This window comes from Fringilla coelebs, assembly GCF_963513975.1.
Source record: "Fringilla coelebs genome assembly, chromosome: 6".
Classification (NCBI taxonomy): Eukaryota; Metazoa; Chordata; class Aves; order Passeriformes; family Fringillidae; genus Fringilla; species Fringilla coelebs.
In genome coordinates, this window is record NC_140034.1 from 12,118,222 (window position 1) to 12,143,282 (window position 25,061).

The 25,061-nt window shown below is 40.1% G+C and overlaps 1 protein-coding gene across 2 annotated transcripts; it reads left to right on the plus strand.

Moving 5' to 3' along the window:
* The first annotated feature begins 1,449 nt into the window (after positions 1–1,449).
* WARS1 (tryptophanyl-tRNA synthetase 1) lies at positions 1,450–22,091 on the plus strand. 2 transcript variants are annotated; one of them, XM_084207751.1, is made up of 12 exons: positions 1,450–1,488; positions 2,202–2,224; positions 4,746–4,960; positions 6,040–6,247; positions 9,541–9,649; positions 10,467–10,586; positions 11,179–11,361; positions 12,025–12,125; positions 13,343–13,455; positions 14,519–14,692; positions 17,716–17,856; positions 19,987–22,091. In XM_084207751.1, exons 3-12 carry the CDS (start codon positions 4,847–4,849, stop codon positions 20,143–20,145), a joined length of 1,422 nt encoding a protein of 473 aa, XP_084063877.1. In that variant the 5' UTR covers positions 1,450–1,488; positions 2,202–2,224; positions 4,746–4,846; the 3' UTR covers positions 20,146–22,091. The 2 variants fall into 2 exon arrangements, with proteins under 2 accessions (XP_084063877.1, XP_084063878.1); XM_084207752.1 differs by lacking the exon at positions 2,202–2,224 and having other exon boundaries at positions 1,460–1,488.
* Positions 22,092–25,061: the final 2,970 nt, after the last annotated feature.

Consider the following 25,061-nt stretch of genomic DNA (forward strand, 5'->3'; position numbering starts at 1 on the left):
AAACGGTCCCATTAGATTTGGTCAGCACAAACCCATTCAACCACACACATCACCCAGAAACCTAAATATTTTTGTAACAGTATTTTTGTAACAACAAAGCATCTCTCTCATCTAAACACTTCCCATCAACTTCTGTTTTTCAAGAAACACCACCCAGAGCCACTGCCCTAACCAAAGAAAAAGGGAGGGCCGGGAGGGAACCACAATGTACCTGACTGGAACCACCCTGTAACTAGACTGTGAATTTATTCATGATGTGATGTGCAATGTATTGAGCTAAAAGAGAAGTTTGCAGCATTTTGGTTTTCCTCGGCTTCTACAAGACTGATTTAATTGAAGGCATTGAAGAAGAGTGTTCAGCTCGAGGGGCACCGTGCCCGTGGGGGCCAGCAGAGCTGTGACAAGGCACAGAGCACCGCGGGTGGCTCCGGGCAGGGCCCGGGGCGGTGGGACGGAGCACAGCCCCGAGGGGGAAAGAACAAGCTACTGGAGAGGGTTCGGTGGAGGCCACAAAGATGGTGAGGGGTCTGGAGCATCCCTCTTATGAGAGACCGTGGGAGACGTGTTTAGCCTGGGGAACAGAGGGGATTGCATCAATTCATACAAACGACTCAAAGGCGGGTCCCCAGAGGATGGTGCCAGGCTCTTTTCCACGGTGCCCAGCGACAGGACGAGGAACAACGGCCACAAACTAAAACACATGAAGTTCCACCCCGAGGCGAGGAATCGCTTCTTTTCACGGAGGGTGGCAGAGCACCTGGACAGGCTGCTCAGTGCAGGCGTGGATCTCCCTGTCCGGAGGCATTCAGCACGCACCCGGCAGCGTTACTGTGTAACCCGCTCTGGGTGACCCTGCCTGGGCAGAGGGCTGGCCTGGATAACCTCCAGAGAGCTCTTCCAGCCCTAACGCTGCTGCGCACACGCGGCCCTCTCCAGTGCCCCCGGAGCAGCCCCACTCGAGGACGCGGGGCCCGGGCAACTGAGGCCGGCTCCTTCCCTCTCCCCAGAGCCCCGAGCGCCGAGGCCACCCGAGGCCGGGCGTCGCCCCACGCCGAGGCCGGGCGTCCCCTGGCCCCGGTCCCATTCCGGTGCCGATTCCCGGTCCCGGTGCCGGTTCCCGGTGCCATCCCCGCGGTACCTGCGCTCCCGGCAGCGCGCCCGGAACTCACCTGCCGGCCGCCACCGCGCCGCTTCTAAACACGCGCCGGCTGAAAACAAGGCCCCGCACTCAAACAGTTCCGCGTGCCGTAGCCCCCGCACTGGGCCCGCGTGTTGGGAAGGGCAGGGTCAGACCGCAGCCCCTGGAGCGGGAAGAAGCTCCTCTTCCGCCGCTGCGAGAGGAATGGAGAGCGCTCCCTGGGGATGGGGGCTGGAGCAGGAGAGAGGGCCGTGTGAGGCAATGGTTCCGGGGGGTTGTGTTTCCCAGCCGGGAGCCGCACCGGCAGTGCCGGCTGGGGTGATGCAATGGTGGTGACAGAGGAGCGGCGGGTGAGGAGCGCCGGGACGGGCCGGGATGGGCACGGGGACGGGCACTCGGGGAGAGACCCCCGGGAGGGACCCCGGCGGACGGGAGAGGGGCTGTCTGGGGGGTCGCTGCCGCCTCTGTGAGCGGGGCGAGGCGCCTGGCGTGGAGGGTCTCTGCCGGGCACGTTTTCTCCTTCACTTGAGGTGATGCACCCGAGGGCTTTTCCTCCGTTCCCTGCGGGGCCGCCTCGCCAGAGGGGCGGGTGAAAGTGCCCTTTCCCTGGGAAGGGCAGCGCGGGTGTCCCGGTCACTGCAAAACGCACGGCACCGCACGGAGGGCAGAGCTGGCGAGTGGCCGTGCTGTGCCCGGGCAGGGCGTGGCGGGAGCGGGCAGAGCGGGCTCAGGGAGGGCCGGCGTGAGGAGTCGTTCTGGGCACGGCTTCGCTCTGACACAGCTGCAGCACAGCCAAGATTCGTGTCGGGGTTTCTGCTGGTCACTCCCCAGAATGGTCATGTTATCTGTCATCTCGGGGAATCGGCTTGCAGTCTTTTTGTTGTAATTTCGTGCGTAAATTGAAGTTTGCCATGACTGGGAAGGTAGGTCTGCTCTAAAGTGCAGCCTCTGTTGGAGTGCCTCTCAAGGCCTGTTTCCCATGACTTCTGTGTGGACGCTCAGTTCTTATTTTCTACCTACTTTAATTTTACTTTTCTTTTTTTTGTTTTGATTTGTTTTACAGGAGGAAAAACAGTTTTCAGGAATGTAAGTGCTTTTAGACTTAGTCTCACATTCTTTCATTTGCTCACGAAAGCTTTTTCTGGTCTGTTATCTCTGAAAGTCATAATGTCGTTCCATGCAATGTTTGTCTTCTTAACTTAGTGTGAAACCCTGTTTTTTCATTCTCAGGTCTCTAACTTAACAGTCAGACTGCAGACAGTGAAAATATCATAGATCTGTGATGGTCAGCCAGTTGGAAAGGGAGGAAGATGCAGTAGTTTTCTGATACCTTTGCCAAGGATTATTTTTGAGCTTTGTCTCATAGCAATTTAATATTTTGGAACGGGCACAGGAGCAGTACCCATTATAAGTTCCCTGCATTTCATAGGAAGAAAAAGCACACATATCTTGGCTTTCAAGTTCACACTGGCTCATTCTAGACTCTGGTCCTAAATATCCTAAATAGTTCATTCTCCAATTCCCATATTTTTTTTCCTTCAGATCTGTTTGCCTATGGTATGTAATCTGTCTGAGACTGTTAATTTTTATAATATCAATAAGAGAGCAAGGAAAAAAAATCCTGATAAATACTAGAATATCCAGACTTTTTTTTTAGAGGTTCACGATTGCATTAATGAATTTCAGAAGGTAAAGACCTGTGTTCCACATTACTTAATTCCTGGCTTGGATTCCACTAGGAAATAGGGGCAGTACTGAGGTAAATAGAGATAACCTTTAGGCAGCAGTCCATGTGTTTTGCATTTTACAGTCACTGTATCTTCATGTCTTGTTGCACCACTACTTTTGCTACTTCTTAATGAAGGTGCACCTTCATTTGATATTCTCTTTTCAGCTTAAATCCATAATATTCCAAACGTTTTAAGGAGTCTGGTTTGCTGCTTTCCAGTATAAGTGTCAGCTGTCTTTTCAGCCTTTCTGAATGGAGGCAATCCATCAGTAAGACTGTACTGTAAGGAATTAGGTTAAAACAACAAGTCACAATTTGTTCTACACCAAAGAAAGTTCTTATTTATGCCTTTATTATTTTGTGAAATTTGAAGCCTGTAAATATAAATGGGTGTGTCTTAATCTTCATAAACATTTTCTAATATGTATTTATTCTATACTTTCTTTAACACTTAAAATATTCTCTGCTCATGAAGAAGAGGAAGTCAATATCCAAATAAAAGTATGTAATTAAATTGCAGGAATGCATCAAAAAATTGTTTGATCTGCTTCAAATTACTTTTTTTTTATCACACTTTCAAACTGCAAAAAGTCAAGTTTAAAGGATCAAATTGGGTTAAAAGCTTAAGCATTATTTTGTAATCTAAGTGTGGTAATCCAAGGGTTAATAGAGTAAAAAAATTACATTAACAAGTGGATGTATCCACTACTCAGTTACTTTCTCAGGATATTCAGCTGAAGCTGGAATGTGGGAATACTGCAGCTGACTGACAAACAAAGCCTTAGTGATAGGTGTGTTTTAGTAACTACCTGGTTACCAAATCGCCCTTCAGAGTTTGCTAGGCAGGTGGAAGCTTTTTACAGTAGCAGCTTAAATAAGCACTATGTACATACAGCCAAGGCTATGATTAGACTGATTATTTTGTAGAAGGAAGGCTTTGAAATACTGCTGAACAGCTAATGCAGCTGTTATATTAGTAGGTTTTGTTTTGCTTGGATTTTTTTTTTGTTTTAATTCTGGGAAAAGGGAGCCAAAGGAACGTGTATTTTCACTAACGCTCTATCAGTCTGTGCTCCATACACTGCAGTGGATCAGGAATTTGCTAGGGGCTCTCTCCAGAGACAAGACCTTTGTAAGTCAGGAGTTTTTTACATGGGCACAAAGCTTCCCACTGGGTGGGCATGGGCACAGCATGGCAGGGCTTGGGCAGACTTCTGTGTTCTTAGTCTCAGCCATCTCCTCATCTTAAACCATCTCCTGTTATTTTTCCTGCATAGTTCTGAGAAACACAGGCAAATTTACATCCTATTGCTGACCCAAGGATTCTTTGGAGAGCAACATTTCTCAGCAATGATCAATGTGTTTGTAACTTGTGGAGGAAAGCCATAAAGAAGATGACTAAGCTTTGCTTTTGTGTATCTGTCTTTGGGCTGAAGTACTCTATTACAAATGCTAAGACAAAATTCTGTATTGTAGTTTTGAAAGTCTCATCATCCAGAATTTGACAGGGTATCAGTGCAGGAACATTAGCTAATCAAGAATCAAATAGCCCCTACCAGTTGTTCTGAGATGCTCTGATTTGTATACACCCATATTTAATTATTTTTCTTTTGCCAGGAATTTGACTTTGAAAAGATGTTCTAGTGTCAAATACATCAACAGACAACATGAACAGTGATGTCTAAATTTACCTGGTGCTCTTGTCAGTTTCTGTCCATTTTTATGTGAAACTGAAGCTCACTGTGTAATGTCTCCACATTTATCAATTTGATATTAATAGAATGTGGTAGGGATCAGTATAGCTTTTATTTTCTTATTCTGTTCAGCTAATCTTGAAGACTTACACTAAAGTAAAACATACTGCTTTTTGCCCTGCAGTTCTGTTTGTTGCTGCTGTTTTGAATCTCCAAGCCAAAGAGGTGGAAGAGGATAAATTCAGTTGAGTTGTACCTAAACAGATCTTTGTGCAGTCTGGCAAAATGGCTGACAGCCCCAACTGTGATTTGAAGTCTCTGAGTCCACTTCAGCTGTTTGAAAGAGTGACTGAACAAGGAGAAAAAGTCAGAGCACTGAAAGCAGGAAAAGCACCAAAGGTATTTGCATTTCTTGTTTTGAACCAGTTTTTTATTCAGTTTAGGTATGTCTTTGAGTGCTGAAGAATTTTATTGTTCTAAAATCTATTTTGCATTGTAATAAGAAAAACCCTTGTTAAAAACTGTTTGTGTGCATTCTGTGAACTGTGGCATATCTGGAGTAAGGTAGTCACTGGCAAGACTGAAGTTTTTACTCTTTAGCTAAGAACAGAGTCCTAGGCTTAGAAATCTGCTTCATCCAGTTGGCATACTACGTGACAGGACTCAAGGCATTTATTTCTCAAGTAAATTTATGTCACTATGTCTTCTCTGGATTTAGGTGGTTCATGAAAATCTTTTTCTCCAGGCATTGTTGTAGACATTATCAAATATATCTTCCTGTAACTGTACTGACAGTCCCTTCTTAATCTCCCTTAAATAATTTAGTAATTTGCCATTTATTTCAGATTTCCTATTGTGCCATCACTATTTTGGCAAGGAGAGCTCAGTTTTAAAATGAGCTTTCTTAAAGTGTTGCCTGTGGGAGAAAGCCATGAAAACTGGGAGTCAAATAAAGTGTTGTTCTATTTATTGCTTGCATGAGATTTTACAATAGCTTTATGTTAGAGAGGTCATAACCATAACTTCTTGTTGCAGTGTGTCTTCTAGTCTGTCAGTGAATTGTAATGAATAAATTGTTTAAGGTGAGCCACTAAAAGCATTGTAAAGTAAATTAGATAATAATTTATATTTTATTTTTATACCTTTAGAAATTTATGGTAAAAGTGCTAAGCTTGTTATACCTCTGAAAGGCAAGCAAGCATTTTTTTCCTAGGCAGAAATTAAAAAGCAAGACAGAGGTGCTTTAAATGTCTCGGCAATGGTGATGATTTATATTCTAATGAATAAGTATTTGCTTTTCTTCTACACTTCTACATTGATGCTGAAAGCATTTAAATACAACAGAGTTTAGGGTTTATTAATGATGCAATTCAGATCAAAGCATGGATGTGGGATTTTGAAAGGTTGGGACATTAATGTAATTGTCTATTTTAAGTATGTTAAGGCAAACAGTTGTTTGGGTTTTTTCGTTTATTCAGGATGAAATTGATGCAGCAGTGAGGATGCTCTTATCATTAAAACTGTCATATAAAACAACAACAGGACAAGATTATCAGGCAGGCTTGCCTCCAAAAGATCTTGTATTAATAAACAATGGTACAACTAAAGAAGAGGATGAGGATTTAGTGGATCCCTGGAATGTGCAGACATCAAATGCTAAAGGCGTGGATTATGACAAGCTCATAGGTATAACTCTTCCTTCACTGCTACTAAGGAATTTATGTAAAGTGATCCTAATGACCACAGAAACAGCAAGGCATCATAACAAATCCAGATCAAAACATCATAGGTAACATTTAATTTATGTCTAATCTTAGCATTTCCATGTCTAAAGAATTTTCTGTAAGAGATGAAAATGTCCCAGGTGGAGATTTCCTATGAAAGACTTAAATACTTTGCAAAGAACTTTTAAGTTCAAAATCCAAGTTTTACTGTGGTTTGTTTTTTGGTGTAAGGACTGTTATTAGAAATTACACTAATGAAGACACTGTGAGTATTCAGTGACTGGAATGCAGAGGAGCATTTTCACCAGCCTGAAGGATTCTTCCTACCCACTCCTCGCTTTGCTTATAGATTAGAGAGGGCAGGAATGATCCAAAACTAATGCAGAAATCTGTTAAGTCTAATGACTTCTTCAGAAGGCACACTTACTGGCAGCCAAGTGCTGGCTGGAGTGAAGGAGTTGCAGCTCATTCAGAAACATGCAGTGTAATGGAAAATGTTTCAGATGGGGTTATTACAAAACTTGCAAAGTTTTGTAGTTTAAGAAATAGAGGTCTAGGTACTTTCCTTACTGGTTTTACGGTTTGCTGTTTTAATAGCTTGTTTGAGTCTAGAAGAGAAGCAAGTGAGAGAACTATTCATTAATTTCTCTATTTTCCCCTTTTTTTTTCATTATTTTCAATCTTTAATTCATGTTTAGTACCTCAGTTGTACATTGCTGAGGTCTGTTTAGTAGTTTTGGCTCACAATAGAGCATACACCCTGTGTTGCAAGTAATCATATTTGCTTTTGGGACAGTTGCTTGTGTCAGCATTATTTTAATTCTTTATGATGTTACTGAGAGATTGTGTCCAATGTATGCACACATTAGCTGAGTCTGCAGGAAGTAACAGGAGAAAGAGAAAATGGGAAAGGGAGAAGTGTACAAAGAAGAATATAGGTCAGTGTAAGAGAAGGAAAAAAAAATTATTAGAATCTGGAAGTGGGAAAGATCTCTCATAATCTTGTTACTTGCATAAGAGTTACAGAGAAGTGATTTGGGTTTTTTTCTTGGAGAGAAGGGTCCTGACCATTTTAGAAAAGGAAGAATTGCACAATTGTGATGGTGCAATCTCAGGACCTTCCTGAAAACTACTTACCATAAATCAGTTCGTGCCCTTTTTTTCCTGTAACTGTGTACATAAGACCTTTCATCTTCCATAGAGTGTGTGTTAGCCTAAAAGGTTTTTACTTCTTTACACTACTCTCAGATTAGTGAATTTGATAAATGAGTCATTTTGCTTGTTCTAAGTGCTGTGTTGGAAATGTTTCAGAGAAGAATGCTAGCAAAGCCACTTCAGGATGTGAAACAGTAGCTGGTTGTTATTGATAAGCTTCCTTCTTTTCCTTCCCTTTTTAGAAATAACAATTAAAGGTGTTGTTACATTGGATAGCTCCTACCCTAAGGGAAATTTTTGTGCCACTATAATCTGTTACTAGTGGTACCTGAGAAAGTTGCCACTGTGCTTATGTTTAATCAAACACAGAAAAAATGAAAGCAGTGTGTGAATTGAAAGAGGTCTTCTTAAATGCTTGTCCTAGATCTGCACTTAAGTGTATGGTAGCACAACCAAACAGCTTGAAGATATTCTGGGAAGGGTTCTGTCAGCTAATTACTAGATATGAGCATCCCTAGAAATTTAATGTGTGGGAATGATTTCCAGGATTATTTGCTTCAGATTGAGGTGAGGTGGACTGGCCTCAATTCCACAATTCCTTCTTCTAGCCCTTCTTTAAGGTAGGATTGGCATTTGCATTCTTCCAGCCTCCAGCTGCCTCTCCCTGTTGTCATGACTGTTCAGAGATCATTGAGACTGGCCTGGTCACCAGAGTTACTGTATGACAAATCTTAGGGTATACATTTCTCTATGTAGTTATAACAGGGCAGTGGCAAAGAGGAAAAGTACACAATGAATTTTCAACAAATGCAGATATGCTTTTGGAAATGGCAGTTCTCAGGACTTCTGCACAGTGAGTTGAAAGCTGTGTTTTGGTAAAAGCTAGAACACCAGAGATGAAAAGCACATTAGGAATTTTTTTAAAGCTTGTTTAGGAGCAGAGACTTTGTCAGAAGCTGTTTAGAAAGGCTGATTCTTTGTGAGCAGACAGCCTAAGATGTTCTGAACGTTCAAATAGGGGGAAATAGGTAGGGAAAAATCATCTTTTAACAGAAAAGATGAACATGGGCAAAGAAAAGGGAGTTGTGCATCCTGTGAATGTTTTATAAAGATATTTAGGCATTTCCAGTGAAGTGTTCTATATCCCAGAGAGCTTTTCCAATCACTTTCTCTGACAGTACACAAATATTTCTAGGGTAGCCAGTCCCAGTTAATCCAGGGCATTTTCATGTTTCTGCTGCAGTTAGATTAGCCTCTTATCAGTTGCTGTTGATGTGCTGAATCATTTTCATGCTCATTTGGTCTCTTTTTAGCATTCATTAGGATTATCATTTGCCATTTTGTGATGCATTTTGCATTTTATTAGTGCAATGTTGAATAATTCTAGTATTGAATAGAGCAGAGTAGTAGCAAGCAGTAGATTCTTACACAGATTTTTTCAAAGAAATTTAAATTATAGAGCATTGGCCTGATTATTAGGATCCCAGAATTACTGGGAATAGGGAAAATACTACTTTTTACTCTATCACAGCCTTTCCTAAACCACCAAGTAATAAGCCTTACTGATTGCCATGAAAAGCATTTTGCATTTCCTTTTCAGGCCTCTTGAGGGGAGCAGTGTCTGTAATCATATACATATTAAAGAAGAATTAGGTCTGCAGAAGAGTATTTGGGGTTGGTGATGTCGTTTGAGTGAAAGCAAAAGATGTCCGACAGCAGAAAATTTGGATATCAAAAGAGAAACTTTCAGAGCCTCTTAGACATTTTTATTGTGTGGCTTAGGCCAAGTTGGTGATCTGAATGTGTTTCTTATGTTTTGCTTGGAATATCAATGCTTCTGCTGTAAGGAGACTGCAATTACAGTAATTTGTGGATGGAGAAATAGTGCATGTTGTGAGTGATTTGAGCTTCCTAGCATAGAAATAATACTGGAGGTGACTGCTGGGTCTTCAGGCAAGAATCAGGAAAATTGACTTTGACTCTTTGACTTGAAGATGTCTTTTTTAATATTGCCTGCATTGGTATGTTCTTAGTATTCCAAGATCTGGTTGTAGCTATGCTGTGCTTATTTTATTTTTTTTTAACATTTTATGATTATAGTTCGGTTTGGCAGCAGTAAAATTGACACAGATCTGATTAATCGAATAGAAAGAGCTATTGGGCAAAAACCTCACCACTTTCTACGTAGAGGAATCTTTTTTTCCCACAGGTGAGTTTTTCTTTTATTAAACTTCAAAAGGTCCTGTTGGGCAGACTTCCTGCAAGAATTATTGGGAGAAGCCTGTAATTAGCAAGAACCATGTGCTTCTATGCCAAGGCAAACCAACTGTGCCATTTGAAATTAGCAACTCTTGCAGATTTCCCCTGGCAACACTTGAAACTCTTGATCGCGTGGGTTTCTGATGTGTCCTCAGGAACCCCAAACTGAAGAAATGTGCTCAGAGTGCAGGCTCATTTTGTCTCTCTGTCAGCAGCCAGAGGCAGTGGCCTGACAGAGAAGTCCAGGTACTACTGTTGGTTTCAGCAGGGCTCCCATGCATCTGTTTGTGGTACAAAAAAGGCTCAGGGAATAATCTTAAGCGTGGGCCTGCCAGTGACCGTCACAGTTTAATGGCAGCACACAGGGGCTTTTGGGCTGTGGCACCAGCAGGTTTCACAGAAGGGCCTGAGCATGACTGAGGGCATGACCTCCACCAGAGATCAGCTAAGCTGCTTGGTTGAACCTATTTGAGAAATGGTCCCTGGCTGTTTTGCTAGGCTCTAGAGATTATTATCCAGTGAAGTAATTTTAAAAGTTACACAATTTCAACATTAAATTTTCACTTTTGATTTTATTTTTCTTTGAGTTTTTTTTTTCCCCCATGAAGACTGAAGGAGACCATGCTTTTCTTAAATTAAAAAATGTGTAAACAAGAACTTCCTTATTTCTGGGACCTTTAACATAATGTAATTTATTTATAAAGTACTTTTGGCTTTAAAAACACTCAGACTTTGAATAAAGACTTTTTATTCTGTTTTTTCTCTAGAGATATGGACCAAGTACTTGATGCTTATGAAAACAAGAAGCCATTTTACCTTTATACAGGCAGAGGGCCATCCTCTCAGGCAATGCACGTTGGTCATCTCATCCCATTTTTGTTCACAAAGTAAGCTGTTTCTACCAGTTGTATTTATCAAAGCATTTTTTTCAAAAGAAACATTGAACGTGGCTTGCGAAACTGCCAAAATGACACATTGCAAGGAGATCTGATTATGTGAAGTGAATATTAATGAACTTAATTCAGTCTTACCTTTTCACTGAAATGATCACAATCCCTGCATCACCATAAAGCCCTTTTCCTTACTCTCTCAGCCATGTGGCACTCCTTAGAATTTCTGCTGTTCCTAAAAACCAGCTCCATACAAGACTCAGTAACATTACTCTGTAAGGTGCTGCCTGCAGCAGCAAGACACAGAGACTTTGGGCTCACAAAGGTAAAACCTCTTTTAATTCTGGTGCCTTTGCAATTGGTGACCTCTGTCATGTGTACAGGAAACAGTGAGTCTTTTTTCCACCTAAGTTGTCATTATCATCTGTATAAAACATTTCATATCTTTACATAAATATAACTGCATATGCCTGCAAAGAAAAGAGCAGACCTCTCCATATACTATTTAAATATATAAAAATATTTTAGCTGCATGATTTACATCTTCATTTTAACTTAATTCGGGATAAAACATGTCTGCTTCTTTTAGGTGGCTTCAAGAAGTATTTGATGTTCCCTTGGTAATACAGTTAACTGATGATGAGAAATACCTTTGGAAGGACATGACAATTGAGAAGGCATATGAATATGCTAGAGAAAATGCAAAAGACATAATTGCATGTGGTTTTGACATCAATAAAACCTTTATATTTTCGGATTTAGACTATTTAGGGTAAGTATGAATTTCTTTTGAGCACTGTAGTGAAAAAAGCATCTATATTTTCTCTGTATTTTCTCTCTAATTTTGACTACACTTATAAGTGTGTCTAAATTGGAAAGCTTCAGGACAAGTTTTGTAATACTTGAAATGGAAACATATTATTTTTTCTGCTGTCTAACATTTTATATAAATTATTGTCATTCTCCTACATAATATATCAACAATTACTTGTGTGTGCAATGTGTAAATTATGAAAAATATATTAAACCAGCTGAAATGTAAAAATACCTAAACCACCAAGAAACTTCCTGATTGATTTGCTTAAGATGGTATCAAAATCTCTCAGATGTGTTTACACTTTATTGGCTTTAAGAGAAGGCATTTCAGCAACTTGTTTTGGTTGATTATTTTAATAATACAGCATTGAGTGAAGTTTAAAGAAGAATGTTTGTAGTAATTATTGGGGGAAGGGAACAATAAATTAAACTTTCAAGGTATAAAATTCCTGTTTGTAAATGATTCTCTAATTATCATCTCAATGGGCTACAAAAAGTCTGAAACTGTGAGACTTAATCCTGCAGGTTTTTTGATGTTCTCAGCTTTTGCAGTCAAAGTTTCTACATACACTCTCCTCCTCTTCTCATTTTATTTTTCCACTTTTTTTTTTCCTCACAGGACAAGTGCTGGATTCTACAAAAACATTGTCAAAGTTCAGAAGCATGTCACATTTAACCAAGTGAAAGGAATCTTTGGCTTTACAGACAGTGATTGCATTGGTAGGAAATTGTACCAATTACAAGAAACAGTGCTTGCTTTCACTTTCAGTTGAGCTATTTTAAATAAGAGTTTAAAGAGATTAGTGTGCCACTCATGAAATGGAGAAAAAGCCAGGACGATTATGTTTCTAGGCAGATTCTGATGTTATTGTTCCTTCAGAATAGAACATACTTTACAATTAAATTTCTAGCATAACTTCCACCTTTTTGACTTTAGTAAGAGCAAAGTACAAGACGCAAATGTTAAGGAGTCCAAAACTGAGAACTACTTTTTCTTTTATTTTCTTTTTTATTGTGTTGTTACACTGATTGGAGCTATAGGCAATTTTACCTCCTAGATATTTCTATGCCAAATTTTTAAAGAAACTTGTCAGAAAAGTTTGCATTAATACACCTAGGCATTTACATATATGAAAAAGATTGAGTGCTGAATAGCCTAAATTATCAAGGGGCTGAGTAACTCAAATCTCCCATTTACTTCACTGCAATTGCAGGTTTCTGTCACATGACCAAGAGAAAAGATTCTGTGTAAAAATTACAATAAATCCTGGATATTTCTGAGCATTATCGTCATTCTTCATCCAGTAATTAGGCCAGTGACAACTTTCAGCATTCACTGCAACCAAGGAGCAGGTTTCCACTTGTTTTAGCAGTGCTCTGATAAAAGATGGTATTGTGATTATGACTTCATCAGATGTGTGTAAAAGTCCAGCACTTGCTGTCTGTTCTGATAGGATTTTGATAAGCTGCAGGTTGGCCATGCTGGGATTAAGCCCTGTATAAAAAAGAAAACTAGGCATATCTGAGATGCTCCATGAGTACAGAGTGATTATAGCAGTGATTTAAGATCTTAGAGGGAAGCTGATGCGATGACTGTAGCAATTCTCTCCCAAAGTGAAAAAAAATGGAAAGCTTAGTCAGTTCTGTTTCTGGAAAGGGCAGATAGTTCGATGATCAAGACAGTATGCAGTGATGAACTTTTGCTGAAGTCAGTGTGGTTACAGCTTGCCTTTCTATGTCAGAAGTTTTTTTGACATTGCAGAAGGTAAAGGTGAAAAGGTTTCCTCAGATAAGGCAGCAAAGCTTGATAAAGATAGAGTTTGGTCTTCAACTAAGTATTTGGATAATTCACTTGTGCATATTACATTCTGCAAAAAATTCTGTCTATTTATCACTGCTTCTGTTGATTGCTTAGCTTTTCCAAACATGTTTTTTAGGTAAGATCAGCTTTCCTGCTATCCAAGCTGCTCCATCCTTCAGTTCATCATTTCCACAGATATTCAATGGCAAGGAGAATATTCAGTGTCTTATCCCATGTGCTATTGACCAGGTAAGAAAATCATATTGCTTAACTTGGTTTTCATAGACTTGGTTTTATATTGTATCATTCAGGTTTCGTGGTGGTTTCTCAAGGCATCTGTAAAACATTCCTGCAGGCATCTTTCTGGGGTAGAAACTGAAAGACCTAAAAGATGAAAAGATGAAGACTTAACCCAACAATCATGTATTCATCCAGTCTTGGATCTCTCTTGATCTCAACTCCATTCACACTGAGCTGACATCTAGGAAAGCAAAGACTATAACATCTATGCAAAAGCACACTAGCATGGGGGTAGGAAGAAAGTTTTGGCCATCTCCATAGTAACTTGGACAAGATGGAATGAGCTCAACTTGCAGCACAAGAGATTTTTGTTGAACCATGGGGAAAAACCCTCTCTCAGTAAGAATAAAGAAACGCTGAAATAGTTTCCCAGAAAGGCTGCAGAACCTTAACATTTCAGATTTAGAGAGAGAACTGAAGGAACATCAGATTCAAATGAGAGTAATAGGGTCTTTATTTTAAATAAGTAGTATTTCTAGGAATCACATCCTTCACTGTCTGAATCTTTAGCTGTTTTATTCACAGGGACAGACACTAGAAGATGATGTAATCAAATTAATCAGCCACAATATTATGAAGTAAAATTTCACTTTGGTTTAAGTCACATCAACAGCACAGCACTGCCAGCTTGCTTGCTGATTTGGTTCAGATTCTCTGCTGGTTGTTAAAATGCTTTGGGAGAGCGCTTTCATCTTAGCCTGCATTCATCTCCAGGCACATTAAGTACAGTTTTAGCAACTATTTGAATTAATGTAAAATTTTATAAATATTCCTAATGCTTAAGGCAATCAGAGTGTACAGTACTATGGAAAAGGAAAAAAAGGGGGGATTTTGTTTGTTGATGTTCTTAATGAACTGAATTGAAAATAGATTCTGAATATTTCATGGTTCGCTTTTTTCAGTTTTTGGGTTTTGGCATCACTTCTTATGGCATGAATGAGTCAGCATCAATCAGAATTGATTTCAAATCACATTTTTCAACTTTATTCTGTGCTTTTACTGGTTGTTTTAGGATCCTTATTTTAGAATGACCCGTGATGTAGCACCAAGAATTGGACAGCCTAAACCAGCCTTACTCCACTCAGTTTTCTTCCCAGCCCTACAAGGAGCACAGACCAAAATGAGTGCTAGTGACCCAAACTCCTCCATCTTCCTCACTGATACACCCAAACAAATCAAGACAAAGGTAAGGACCTGTGAAACCTGATAGCACAAAGCTTTACATCAAAAAGGAGAGGTCATGGAATTCTAGAGTCATTTAGGTCATTAAGGAAAGACCCTTAAGATGATAGAGTTCAACCATAAACCTATTTCTGACAAGTCTACCACTGAGCCATGTCTATAGATACCATATTGGTAGAATAGTCTCCAGCTTCACGAGAAAGTGCTGCAGAGGTTGGCCCACAGCTCCTACCTGGACACTCCTTTGATATCCCCCTCAGCTGTCTGGCACTTCCTTCAGAGGTCCTTCTGGTGACAATGACAGTTTTTAGTGTTTTCCTTGAACATGTGTGAATTGGGTTTTCCATACATTTCATTGCAAAGCATCTTCAGAAACTGACTGAGTTATGCAAATTTAGCTAAACTATCAAATATGATCTTTTGCCTCACCAGCTAGACTGACAGTACAAATATTAGCTGGGATACTGTACAAAACATGTTTTTTTTCCTGATACCTGCAGAGCAGTGGTGTAAGAATAAGAGCTGTGGAGGCTCATGCTCTTAAAATCAATCTTAAGTTGCCATAGTTTTGAAATCTGACAGGCCATGATGTAAACCTAATACACAGCTCTTTCTCTTGACTGCCTCTCCTTGCTGGGTGAACCAAACATTGCATGGTCTTAGTTACAACACAGGTCAGACCTTTCCTGCTGCTTGAGAATCTGTTGCTGCCAAGTCACAAAGAAATCTGCTCACTCCAATTTACAAATACACATTATGCTGAATTTCAGCTCAGAAGGGGTATTTTCTTCTGACTATGTTCCTAGTTTGTTTCTAAGTTCAAAGGAAGATTGCTTTTATCTAGTGTCAGATGATGTAGTTTTGCAAAAGTTCACCTGTGTTGTGGTATTTAAAGAAAATGAAAATCAGTCCTTGGGAAGGAATTTATAGGCATGAAACCAGGCATTAAATAAATGTCAGAACAAGAAGAAAATATGTTTGTGTTGTTTTTATTGGGCAGGCTTGGATTAATTCTCTTTGACAGCCACCCCATAACGCTTCATTTTCTTTTGTAGAAACTGATTAAACAGTGCTGTTTTGAAGAATTGGAATTCTTCATGTGTTTGGATTATAATAATTCCAGTTAACTTGCACAGTTGTGGAGCTGCTTCTTAAAAAAAAAAAAAACGCTCTTATTTCAGAATAGAGAATACATGGTTAATGGCAATATTGGTAACATTCTTCCATGGTTTTTTCCTGGCAAGTAACTTGTGATCTGCAATGAGACCCACATTCATAAGTCCTAATTCTACTGCCTTTAAACTACTTGAAAAAAATTTTAAAATAGTTCTAGTACTTGGAATATAAAAGACATAAAGAAGAATCTGAACATGACATGAAGTGTGGAGTAATTGTGGACAAGCTGAGATTTATTTCAGCTCCTGATGCCCATCAGAAACAAGTCTTTATGGAAATACAGCTTTAGTCAAAGACCAAATACTGTTATAGCAAATAGATAAAAAATATATTAGGAAAGGTGACTTCTGGTGATGAATGAAGGTTAAAAAGAGAATGCTATGCTGGACACAAAAAATTACTGCTTAAAGCATTTTTCAGATTATTGGTTCAAAACTTACAGGTAATGGAAGATAAAAAATTACTATGTAGTGGGATTGGCTAAGAGGATTCTGGGTAATCTAATGAAATGAGTGGCAGCATTTTAATAAACTATTCTTATTGTACCTATTAGCAAATTACAACTCAGTTACTTGTTTGTTTTCCTGTAAAGTGTTATTTAGATTTTATGTCTACAGACATATTGAGGATTCAGAGAAATTCTTCATTTTACAGATGCTGAGACAGCTATTCAGGCTGCCCTACAATATAAGAATAGATGTGTGTGGCAGATGGCAGTTCATTGCCTTAAAATATTCATCAGTGCCTGTTTTCTGACGGTACTTCATTGCCACAAGACTTCATCTGTAACTTGGTGGTTGGAGAGATTCAAAAAAGCACTAGACAGTCTATACAGATAATAGGAAGGTTCTTAAATTGTAAATATATAACAGCTCCTAGATACCAGAACTAAAAAAACCCTACTTCATATGCAAATGTGTCTCTTGGCAGATTGATAACAGTATCTCAAAAGATACAAGAGCTAAATGAAAGCTCAGCATATGGTTAAGAAATATTTTTTTTTCCTCCTCTTAACAATTTATTTTCTTTAAATTTGTAGGAAGATCAGCATCCTCAGAGAGTTCTAGATATGTATAAGTGCTCAAAATAGGCCAGTGGCTTCTGAATTTATTGGGAATGGGATTAGCAATTACATCTGTTCAGTAGTGCTGTTCATCTGCCTTTAGGAAACTATGCTTAAAAAGAGGGAGGCTGTCAGCAAATATTCCATTTTTAGACTGAACAATGGGGCATTGGTCTGATTTTAAGCATTCTAGACAGACTTTTGTAATGTTTAACCTTGCTTTCTCTTGTTTTTCCTTTTCACAAAAAGGGATAAGGTTATCTCTAGGATTTCTGCAGGATTTTCCATGCCTTCTTCATCTCTTCCAAAATTAATTTCTTGATAAAGTAAATATCTTAATTTTTCTTACATGAGGTACATTTTCTGTAAGCACAAATTCTATCCAACAGCTTCAGCAAAAGGGACTTAAAACTTTTTTGACTGAGTCTTGGGTAGATTATTTTAAATTTTTGCTTAATTTTTATTCTGATTATGCAGTCTGAAGAGTATGTGTATAGCCATTTTTCCCTGTTGGGTTCTAATGACCTCCTTTTTTCAGTCCTGAGGCTCTGCTTTAACTTGTCCCACTCATTCCTCAGCTAATCCTTAGTAAAAAATTTGGAGGATCATGACACATCTCTGTAATAAAGTAATCCTGATTGTGGTGGGAATTACAGCCCAAGCTCCTGGTGCTGTTTCAGGTGAACAAGCTCCTGGTGCTGTTTCAGGTGAACAAGCTCCTGGTGCTGTTTCAGATTAACAAGCTCCTGGTGTTGTTTCAGATTAACAAGCTCCTGGTGTTGTTTCAGATTAACAAGCACGCCTTCTCGGGAGGCAGGGACACCATTGAGGAGCACAGGAAGTACGGAGGCAACTGTGATGTTGATGTGTCCTTTATGTACCTGACTTTCTTCCTGGAAGATGATGACAGGCTCGAGCAGCTGAAGCAGGTGAGTAACCAAACTGCAGACAGGGTTATTCATTCCCTGCTCTGAGGACAAAGCTGTGCCTCAGCCCTCCACAGAGCTGTAGCTCAGTCCTCCTGAGGACCTTCTCCAGGAAGGTAATTTTGGTGTTATTCTCGTGCTCTCCATCCCTTTCAAGTTTCAGTATTAGTATCTCAGTTTTTTTTCTTTGCAGTGTTCTTTCTCACAGGCCAATCTGTCTCCTTTAAAACAAAAAATGCCCAGTGTTTTCACAGGAATCTCCAACACTCAGTATCTTCCCTACCTTTCAGATGACGTCACCTTGGGATTAGTGTTGTTTTAATTCTGCCTGTTCCTTAATGTAAAGTACCTAAACATTCTGCAAAACTACAAAAGCTCATGTCTAAAGCTTGCTGGGTTTTGGTTTTTTATCATCATCACAAGAAATTTAATAGCTCTAAGGAATTGATTCATTGATCACAGGCAAAAATTCGTCATATATGTTGCTTTTTCTTTAAGCCTATCTGTCAGTCTTCTGTCCCCAGGGCTGCTGGCAAGCCACTTCCCTTCCTTTCCTCACCAATACTTGGTGGTGTGTTTTCTCTGGAAGGCAGGAGCTGCAGTAGATAACACCTGTGTCACATTGGTTTATCAGCTTTCTCCTGCTGGGAACAGCTGCAAGAAACTCAAGAGCTGCAGATTCTTCTCCAGCCCTCTACTCCTTCCCACTCAAGAGCAGGGTTGGATAGCTACTCTTTTCTGCTGTTGTAAATTCCTTATGGAAACCTGAAACATTTGCCTTAGAGAGATTTTTTTCATTGATCTCCAACCACTGCAAGAGTGTCAGCCTAAGTGTGCTGCAGAGCACAAAGCCTGGCCCACAGCTTGCAGCTCGTTGCAGTGGTGCCTCAGAACCTGGGTAGAAAACATGAACTCACCCACTGTAGCAGCATCAGTGTGGCTGCTTCACTTGTAGCACCAGAGGACACTTCCAGAGAAAGTAGCATTGGTGTTTTTATAACAAACTAACAAGCAAAAAATAACAGAGTTCACAGAAGGACTAGATTGGAAGAGACCTTAAAGATCATCGAGTCCAACCCATCCCCTAACACTTCAACTAAACCATGGCACCGAGTGCCACATCCAGTCTTTTCTTAAACACATCCAGGGATGGTGACTCCACCACCTCCCTGGGCAGATAATTCCAGAACTTTATCACTCTTTCTGTAAAAAACTTCTTCCTAATAGCCAACCTATATTTCCCTTGATGCAGCTTGAGACTGTGTCCTCCTATTCTGTCAGTTGCTGCCTGGTGAAAGAGACCAACCCCCACCTGACTCCAACCACCTTTCAGGAAGTTGCAGAGAGTAATAAGATCACCTCTGAGTCTCCTTTTCTCCAGGCTAAACACCCCCACACAGACCTCAAACATACAGACCTCAAACCACACCACTGAAATTGCAATTCCACTTGTTCTTGTTAATGTATTTTACTCTTGCTGAGTGAACATCAGCAGCATTTACACCTTGAACAGGTGTTACAAATGGCTTGATGATGAGGGGAGGTAATAATGTTTATTGTCATTTCAAATATAGCTGAACTGTCCCAGCCATGGCTGCTAAATGTGGCAGAACCAATAAACTTGGCCTGTGCTTCTAAGCTAAAGCATTTCAGTATTGAGCAATGGAATGGATTACCAACTGTGACTATGACTACAGTGTGAACATAGATTCTGAGTGTCTTTGCTATAAAAAGCATATTTTAATCACATCTAGTCTCTTAACAAATGCAATGAGAGGAAATTATGAGAATTTCTACCTGTTTTTGAAAAAAAAAAAAAAAAGGCTTAAACTGTTTATTTGAACTGGGATTCTGGGGAGGAAAATTGCAGTTTCCTGAAAGGAATTACAGGATTTCCTAGTTAAACTAGACAATGTAGTTCATTCAGTCCTTATAATAACTTGTCACATACAAAGTTTGCCAGCTATCTTAATGTTTTAACAACTCTGCAAGTTGCATTTTCAGAGTGATACCAGATTATCTTCTAAGGCATGTACTTACTTTTAAGTAATCCAAATCTGTCTTTTAAAGAAATACTGATCACTGAGTCTTTTTGTGAATGACCTTGTTCAGCAAGCAACACTTTCTTGACAGGCCTACACCAGTGGGGAATTGCTCACGGGGGAGCTGAAGAAGGTACTTATTGAAACAATGCAGCCCTTGGTAGCAGCTCATCAAGAGAGAAGGAAGCAGGTCACAGATGAAATTGTGAAGAAGTTCATGACTCCAAGGAAGCTGGCTTTTGAATTTTGAAGAAATGTATATGTAACTTAGCACTTCATAATCCACAGCCAAGTAATTGTTGTCTTCTGTTGTGTGTCATCACTCCCTAGTTGTGTACAGCCTGTAATGGGTGCTTTATAAATAATGAGTAAATTATCATGAACAGCAGAGTACAGAAAAAGTTTAAAATAGGACTTGTATCTATTTAAAATCAGAATATGCAAGACAGAATTGATCCCTCTTGCAGAAAAGCATGTATGTCAGCCCAACATTGTATTTTAATGTATTTCATGTTGAAAATATAAATAAAATTTCCATTTGATGATAAAGGCTAACTTGGAAATTGCTTTAAATATGTTGGTAAGAGGTCATATCTCAAAGTAATAAATAGTAGCTCCATTTTCTTTTGTGCTATGTACCTTAATTTACTAGATTGTATGTCTTCTTGGGCTGCTGAGACCATGCTGCACACAAAAAGTAGCGAATGTTACAAAGTGGGATCAGTACAGAAAGAATGAACATCTGTGGGTTGCACACTAGAGAAAGAACATCAGACTTGTCTTGCTATCACCTTCCTCTTTGACATTGAGCAAGTTGCAGAAATCTCACTGTACTTTTTTTCTGGAGCTTTTTACCTGATGAGTGCCTCTGGAAGGAGGAGGTCATCAGGAAGCTGTCAGGTCCTTGATATTCTCAGGTGGAAGATAGTATAGAAAAGCAAATATTAGTTTCTAAGCATAAATAACAAGTGTTAAATCATGATGTGAAAATTGAAGTCACACTGGACACAGGGATACTTTTAGTGCTGTCTGTTCTCTTTCACTGCACCAGAAGGTTTAAACTAGGGATATTTATTTTAGGATGTATTCCAGTGAGAAAATACACTTTGTTAAAATACCTCATGTAATATTTAATTATCTCCTTTCTTCAAAAGAACTTCAATGTCTTCACTATGATTCCTGGAAGAAAAATCCAAATTGTTAGCTGTTTGTTTTGATCTGAACAGTGCTGAGTGCAAACTGTTAGATCTGTCTTGTATAGAATAGAAAATTGCTAGCCCAGGTATGGTCTAGCAAAGATGGTTTTATTTGATGTAGATAACACAAGTGGGTTAACCTGGTTATGTTTGTTCCAGGAGCCAAGGAAAAGGCAGAAGTGCAAAGCAAACCTAGGCATATTGCACGAGTTTCAAACTTGTGCTGGAAATAGCAAGGCTTAGCTTTTGTCTTTTTCTTTACAGTTTATGTGAGCTGACATTTCTAGTCTAATGCCATTGACTTCAGTGAATTAGTGAAAATGTTTCCCAGAGACTGTCTCCATAACCCACAGGCAAAACATCTCAGTGCCAGCAAGGGCTTAACAATGAGTAGAAAAACTTTTTTTTTTTCCTGGAAGTAGTGGAGCAATTCTTAGGGGAAAAAAGCAGCTTCTTAAATCCAGTAATAAATAAGCTAAGTCTTAATTACTTTGGACTTTAAGGATGACCTTCCTGTTCTTGCAGTCTACTCTTTGTCATCTTTAAGCCATACATAAAAGATAAGCCTTAAATTGACTTTAAAAGTGCTTTTACAGACTTACAATGCAAATATATTGTTCAAAATATATGCAGATTTGTTCTGCTAGATTTATTTCATTAGCTGAGAATTTATTTTGTTATTCAGCAAAGGGAAATATGCTGTAGGAGAAACAGTGTTGTGTTCTATTCTAGATAAGCAGATGGATTATTTTATAACAACAATTGAAATATGTTTTGAAAGTTCTAGACAGGAAAGTGATAGGAAGAGTATTTAGTATTTGTTTGCTGAACAGCCACTCTTTTCAAGTCCTCTGAGGAATTCGTACCAACACGCTTCTGAGATGATACAGTTTCTCAGAGGAGCCTTGATGAATTCCTGACTCTATTGTAATTATGGTTCATGTCCCAGGAGTCGTTTTAAAGGTCGAGACAAGGCAGTTTTCAAAAACACACTGAAATGTTATGAGACATTGTTCATTACATTTTCCTCAATTTGCTCATTTTGTCCATCTCATGTAATAAAAATGTAGATAAAAGTCTGTATCAAATACTTTTGTTTTACTTTTTTTTTTTAAGCCTTAAATTGCCATTGCTCTGGTTTTGACCTCTCTTCCTACCTTTTTAGGTGTTGATTTGTCCCCTGATGTATCTGGTCCTTGCTTTGAAGTATTGGAATGGGGTGCCTTAGAGCCCCCTTCCAGGTAGACTTCAGACTGCTCCCAGACTGAGCTAGTAAGGGTCAGTTTTCCAGAGCTGACCTGGCCCAAGCCAGATGGATGTTCATGTCCCTGTGCACAGCAGCCAGCTCTGGGATGGGCAAGGTCCACGAGACCTGTTTACAGTGACACCTCAGTGGCTTTGGTGGAAACTGGTGCTGAAGTGGAAACACAGTGCTCACTATTTCTGTACAAAAGCACAGGTTTGGAATGGCTTCCCACAGAGCTTCCACAGCCACCAAGAGGAAAGCTGAAACCTGCCTGGATATTCATGAGCATTGTCAGAGCAAACAGGACCTGTCAGCAACATGGAACCTGATCCTAGTGTGACTTCTAAGTGGTTTTTTTTCCTCAAGGCCACCAACTTTGTTGCTGAAAGAAATTAGCTATATGACAAGCTGCAGTCAATATAGCAAAGCAAACCCAATATCAGCACAGCAAATGTGGTACCTTCTTTCTGTTGCCTGGCCTTCAGCTAGCTAGTTTATCAAAATAAATAGTTCTGTGATCATTACAGTAGCTAAAGGTCAAGATAATACAAATCAGAAAATGAAGCAGTCATGTCTGAAAAACAGAAGCTGAACACCCAGGTGTTTTGGGGTGTGTGTAGTGAAGTACATAATATGTGTCCTGTCAGTAAACAAAAATTGGTTTAAATTCATGTGCCTGTGGTTACACTACTCACACAGTCAGTTCCTGTACCTGTTGCAGTTTGTATCAGCAGCAAGTTCTTACTCAGGTTGGCACACAGACATCCTGAAAAGTAAGATGGTTTTTTCCCAGGATTGTGAAGCCCTTACCTTCCTGAAGTAAGCTGCCTAGAGATACAATTTGTCATTCCTGTAGCCTTTGTTCACACCACAAGAGAGCCTGCTTCTAAGTGATGCTGAACACCCCAAGGCTTAGAGTTCTCAGCTCCTTGCACTGGCTTCTGCAGTTACTCCCAATCATATTTGCAATTCCTCTGTAATTTCTCTCCCTTGGAATCAGCTGTATTTCAGTTACACCCACAGGAGGAGACATTTTTAGTTATCTGAGTGTACTGGGAAAGATGGGCTATTTAATATTCAAACCTTGGGCTGACCATGAATGGTATCAATGCTGCCTAACAATCAATGGTTGTTTAGTCTGTTTTGCAGGCATTCTTTCACTGTCTCAGTTCAGAGAATGTAATGCCTGAGAACAAGGTTGGCTGAGAATAACATGGCATAAAGGAGTATAATTCCAAACATCCAGGCCGAGCAGGGGTAAATCATTACCCGGTTAAATGCATCCCTTGTAGAAAGAGGTGAGGTTAGTTGACTCTAAGAGGAAATCCAAACCTCAAGGACATAGTTAAATCTTCTGTCTTAAGGACTTTCTGACTAAAGGAAATTGGTGCTGACACCCAAAGCTGTCACCAGTGTGGTAAGTTGCTGAGGCCATAAGCATTTTGGAGAGAATCCAATTTAGTGCTGGGTCTTTCATTTCACTCCCCTTAAGGTGGCATAGTGTGCACCAGCCTGGTCTCTTCACCCTGCTCTTGGATCAGCTGCAAGAGCTGGGTAGACCCTTGAAAGAATTCAGGTGCTTGTTTGATATCATAGCATGGCTGTGAACGTGTTTAAAAGGCCAGTTAAAGGCTTAGATTTCAAGAGGAGTTGTGGAGCTTTTTAATGGTCTCTGTGTGGCGTAGAAGAGGTTCCCTTTACTCTTGTCTTGGAGCACCTGGATTCTTTAAACTTGTTGTAGTTCTTTCTGCATGTCAAAGGCAGCTGACAAGTCCTGTCTGCTGCAAAACTGCAGCCAGTGTAGTAAAACTGTGTCATCAGCTGGTGAGAGTGACTGCTGACCAGAAGGGTCCTAAATATGAGAACTCCTTTTAAAATACACTGTTCCCCTTTCCCTCCAATCAATGCATTTTTAGCAGAATCTGAGAGGTTGGATCCAGAATGCTTCAAGTGTTGTAATCCCGGGATTAAACCAGAAGCATACGTGTTGCCTGTGAGGCAGAATGAGAAGACATTTCTGGGTTTAGCGATTTTCCTTCTGAAGCAATAGCATGGGCACTGGTTTTTCAACTGTCTTTTTCATGAAAAAAAGTAGGGAAAAGTAATGAAAAATGAGTAGTAGGAAGAAGAGAAAGAAGTAACAGAAAAGTCTGAAATTCTTTCAAAATGCACTTTGGCAAAATACATTTAGCTGCTCCTAACAGCGCCATTTAAAGGGAGAAGAGTATGCACTTTTCAGAGCTGGGAACTTCGTTTGTGCTCTACAACTGTGCAGCTCTTCTGACTTGCCTAACCCCGCCAGGGCTCGGGTTTTATGGCAGCCTTTCCTCTGCCAAGCAAAGAGGCTTTGCATCCATGCCTGCCCTCGCTCCAGGATGAGAACAGACTGCCTCCAGAGCTGTGCCAAGAGAGGCTGTGCCACGGAGAGCCGCTGCTCCGTGGCCTGGGGAGAGGGCTGATGCCGTGGGGCTCAGGGAGAAAATCCCAGAGCCTGCCTGGCGCTGCAGCCAGACCATTAGCACAGTTATGTAAACAGAGCATGGCTGCCACTCACTACAGAGCAGCAGGGAAAAGAAAGGACATTCCTGCTTCAGCTCCTGCCAAGGGGATATAATTGGAGAGTGCTTTGGGAAAATTACTGCTGGGAAGGGGAGGTTGCAGCCTGAAGCACAAATACGTGAGTCACTCGGTGAATGCAGTGCAGGCATAGCATGTAAAGAGCAC

Bases quoted from the DNA above. Each gene is read 5' to 3' on its own strand.
- WARS1 (XM_084207751.1), top strand. From the start codon at position 4,847: ATGGCTGACAGCCCCAACTGTGATTTGAAGTCTCTGAGTCCACTTCAG. The intron at 13,456-14,518 runs GTAAGAAAATCA...TGGTTGTTTTAG, and splicing joins TCCCATGTGCTATTGACCAG to GATCCTTATTTTAGAATGAC. The intron at 14,693-17,715 runs GTAAGGACCTGT...GTGTTGTTTCAG, and splicing joins CCAAACAAATCAAGACAAAG to ATTAACAAGCACGCCTTCTC.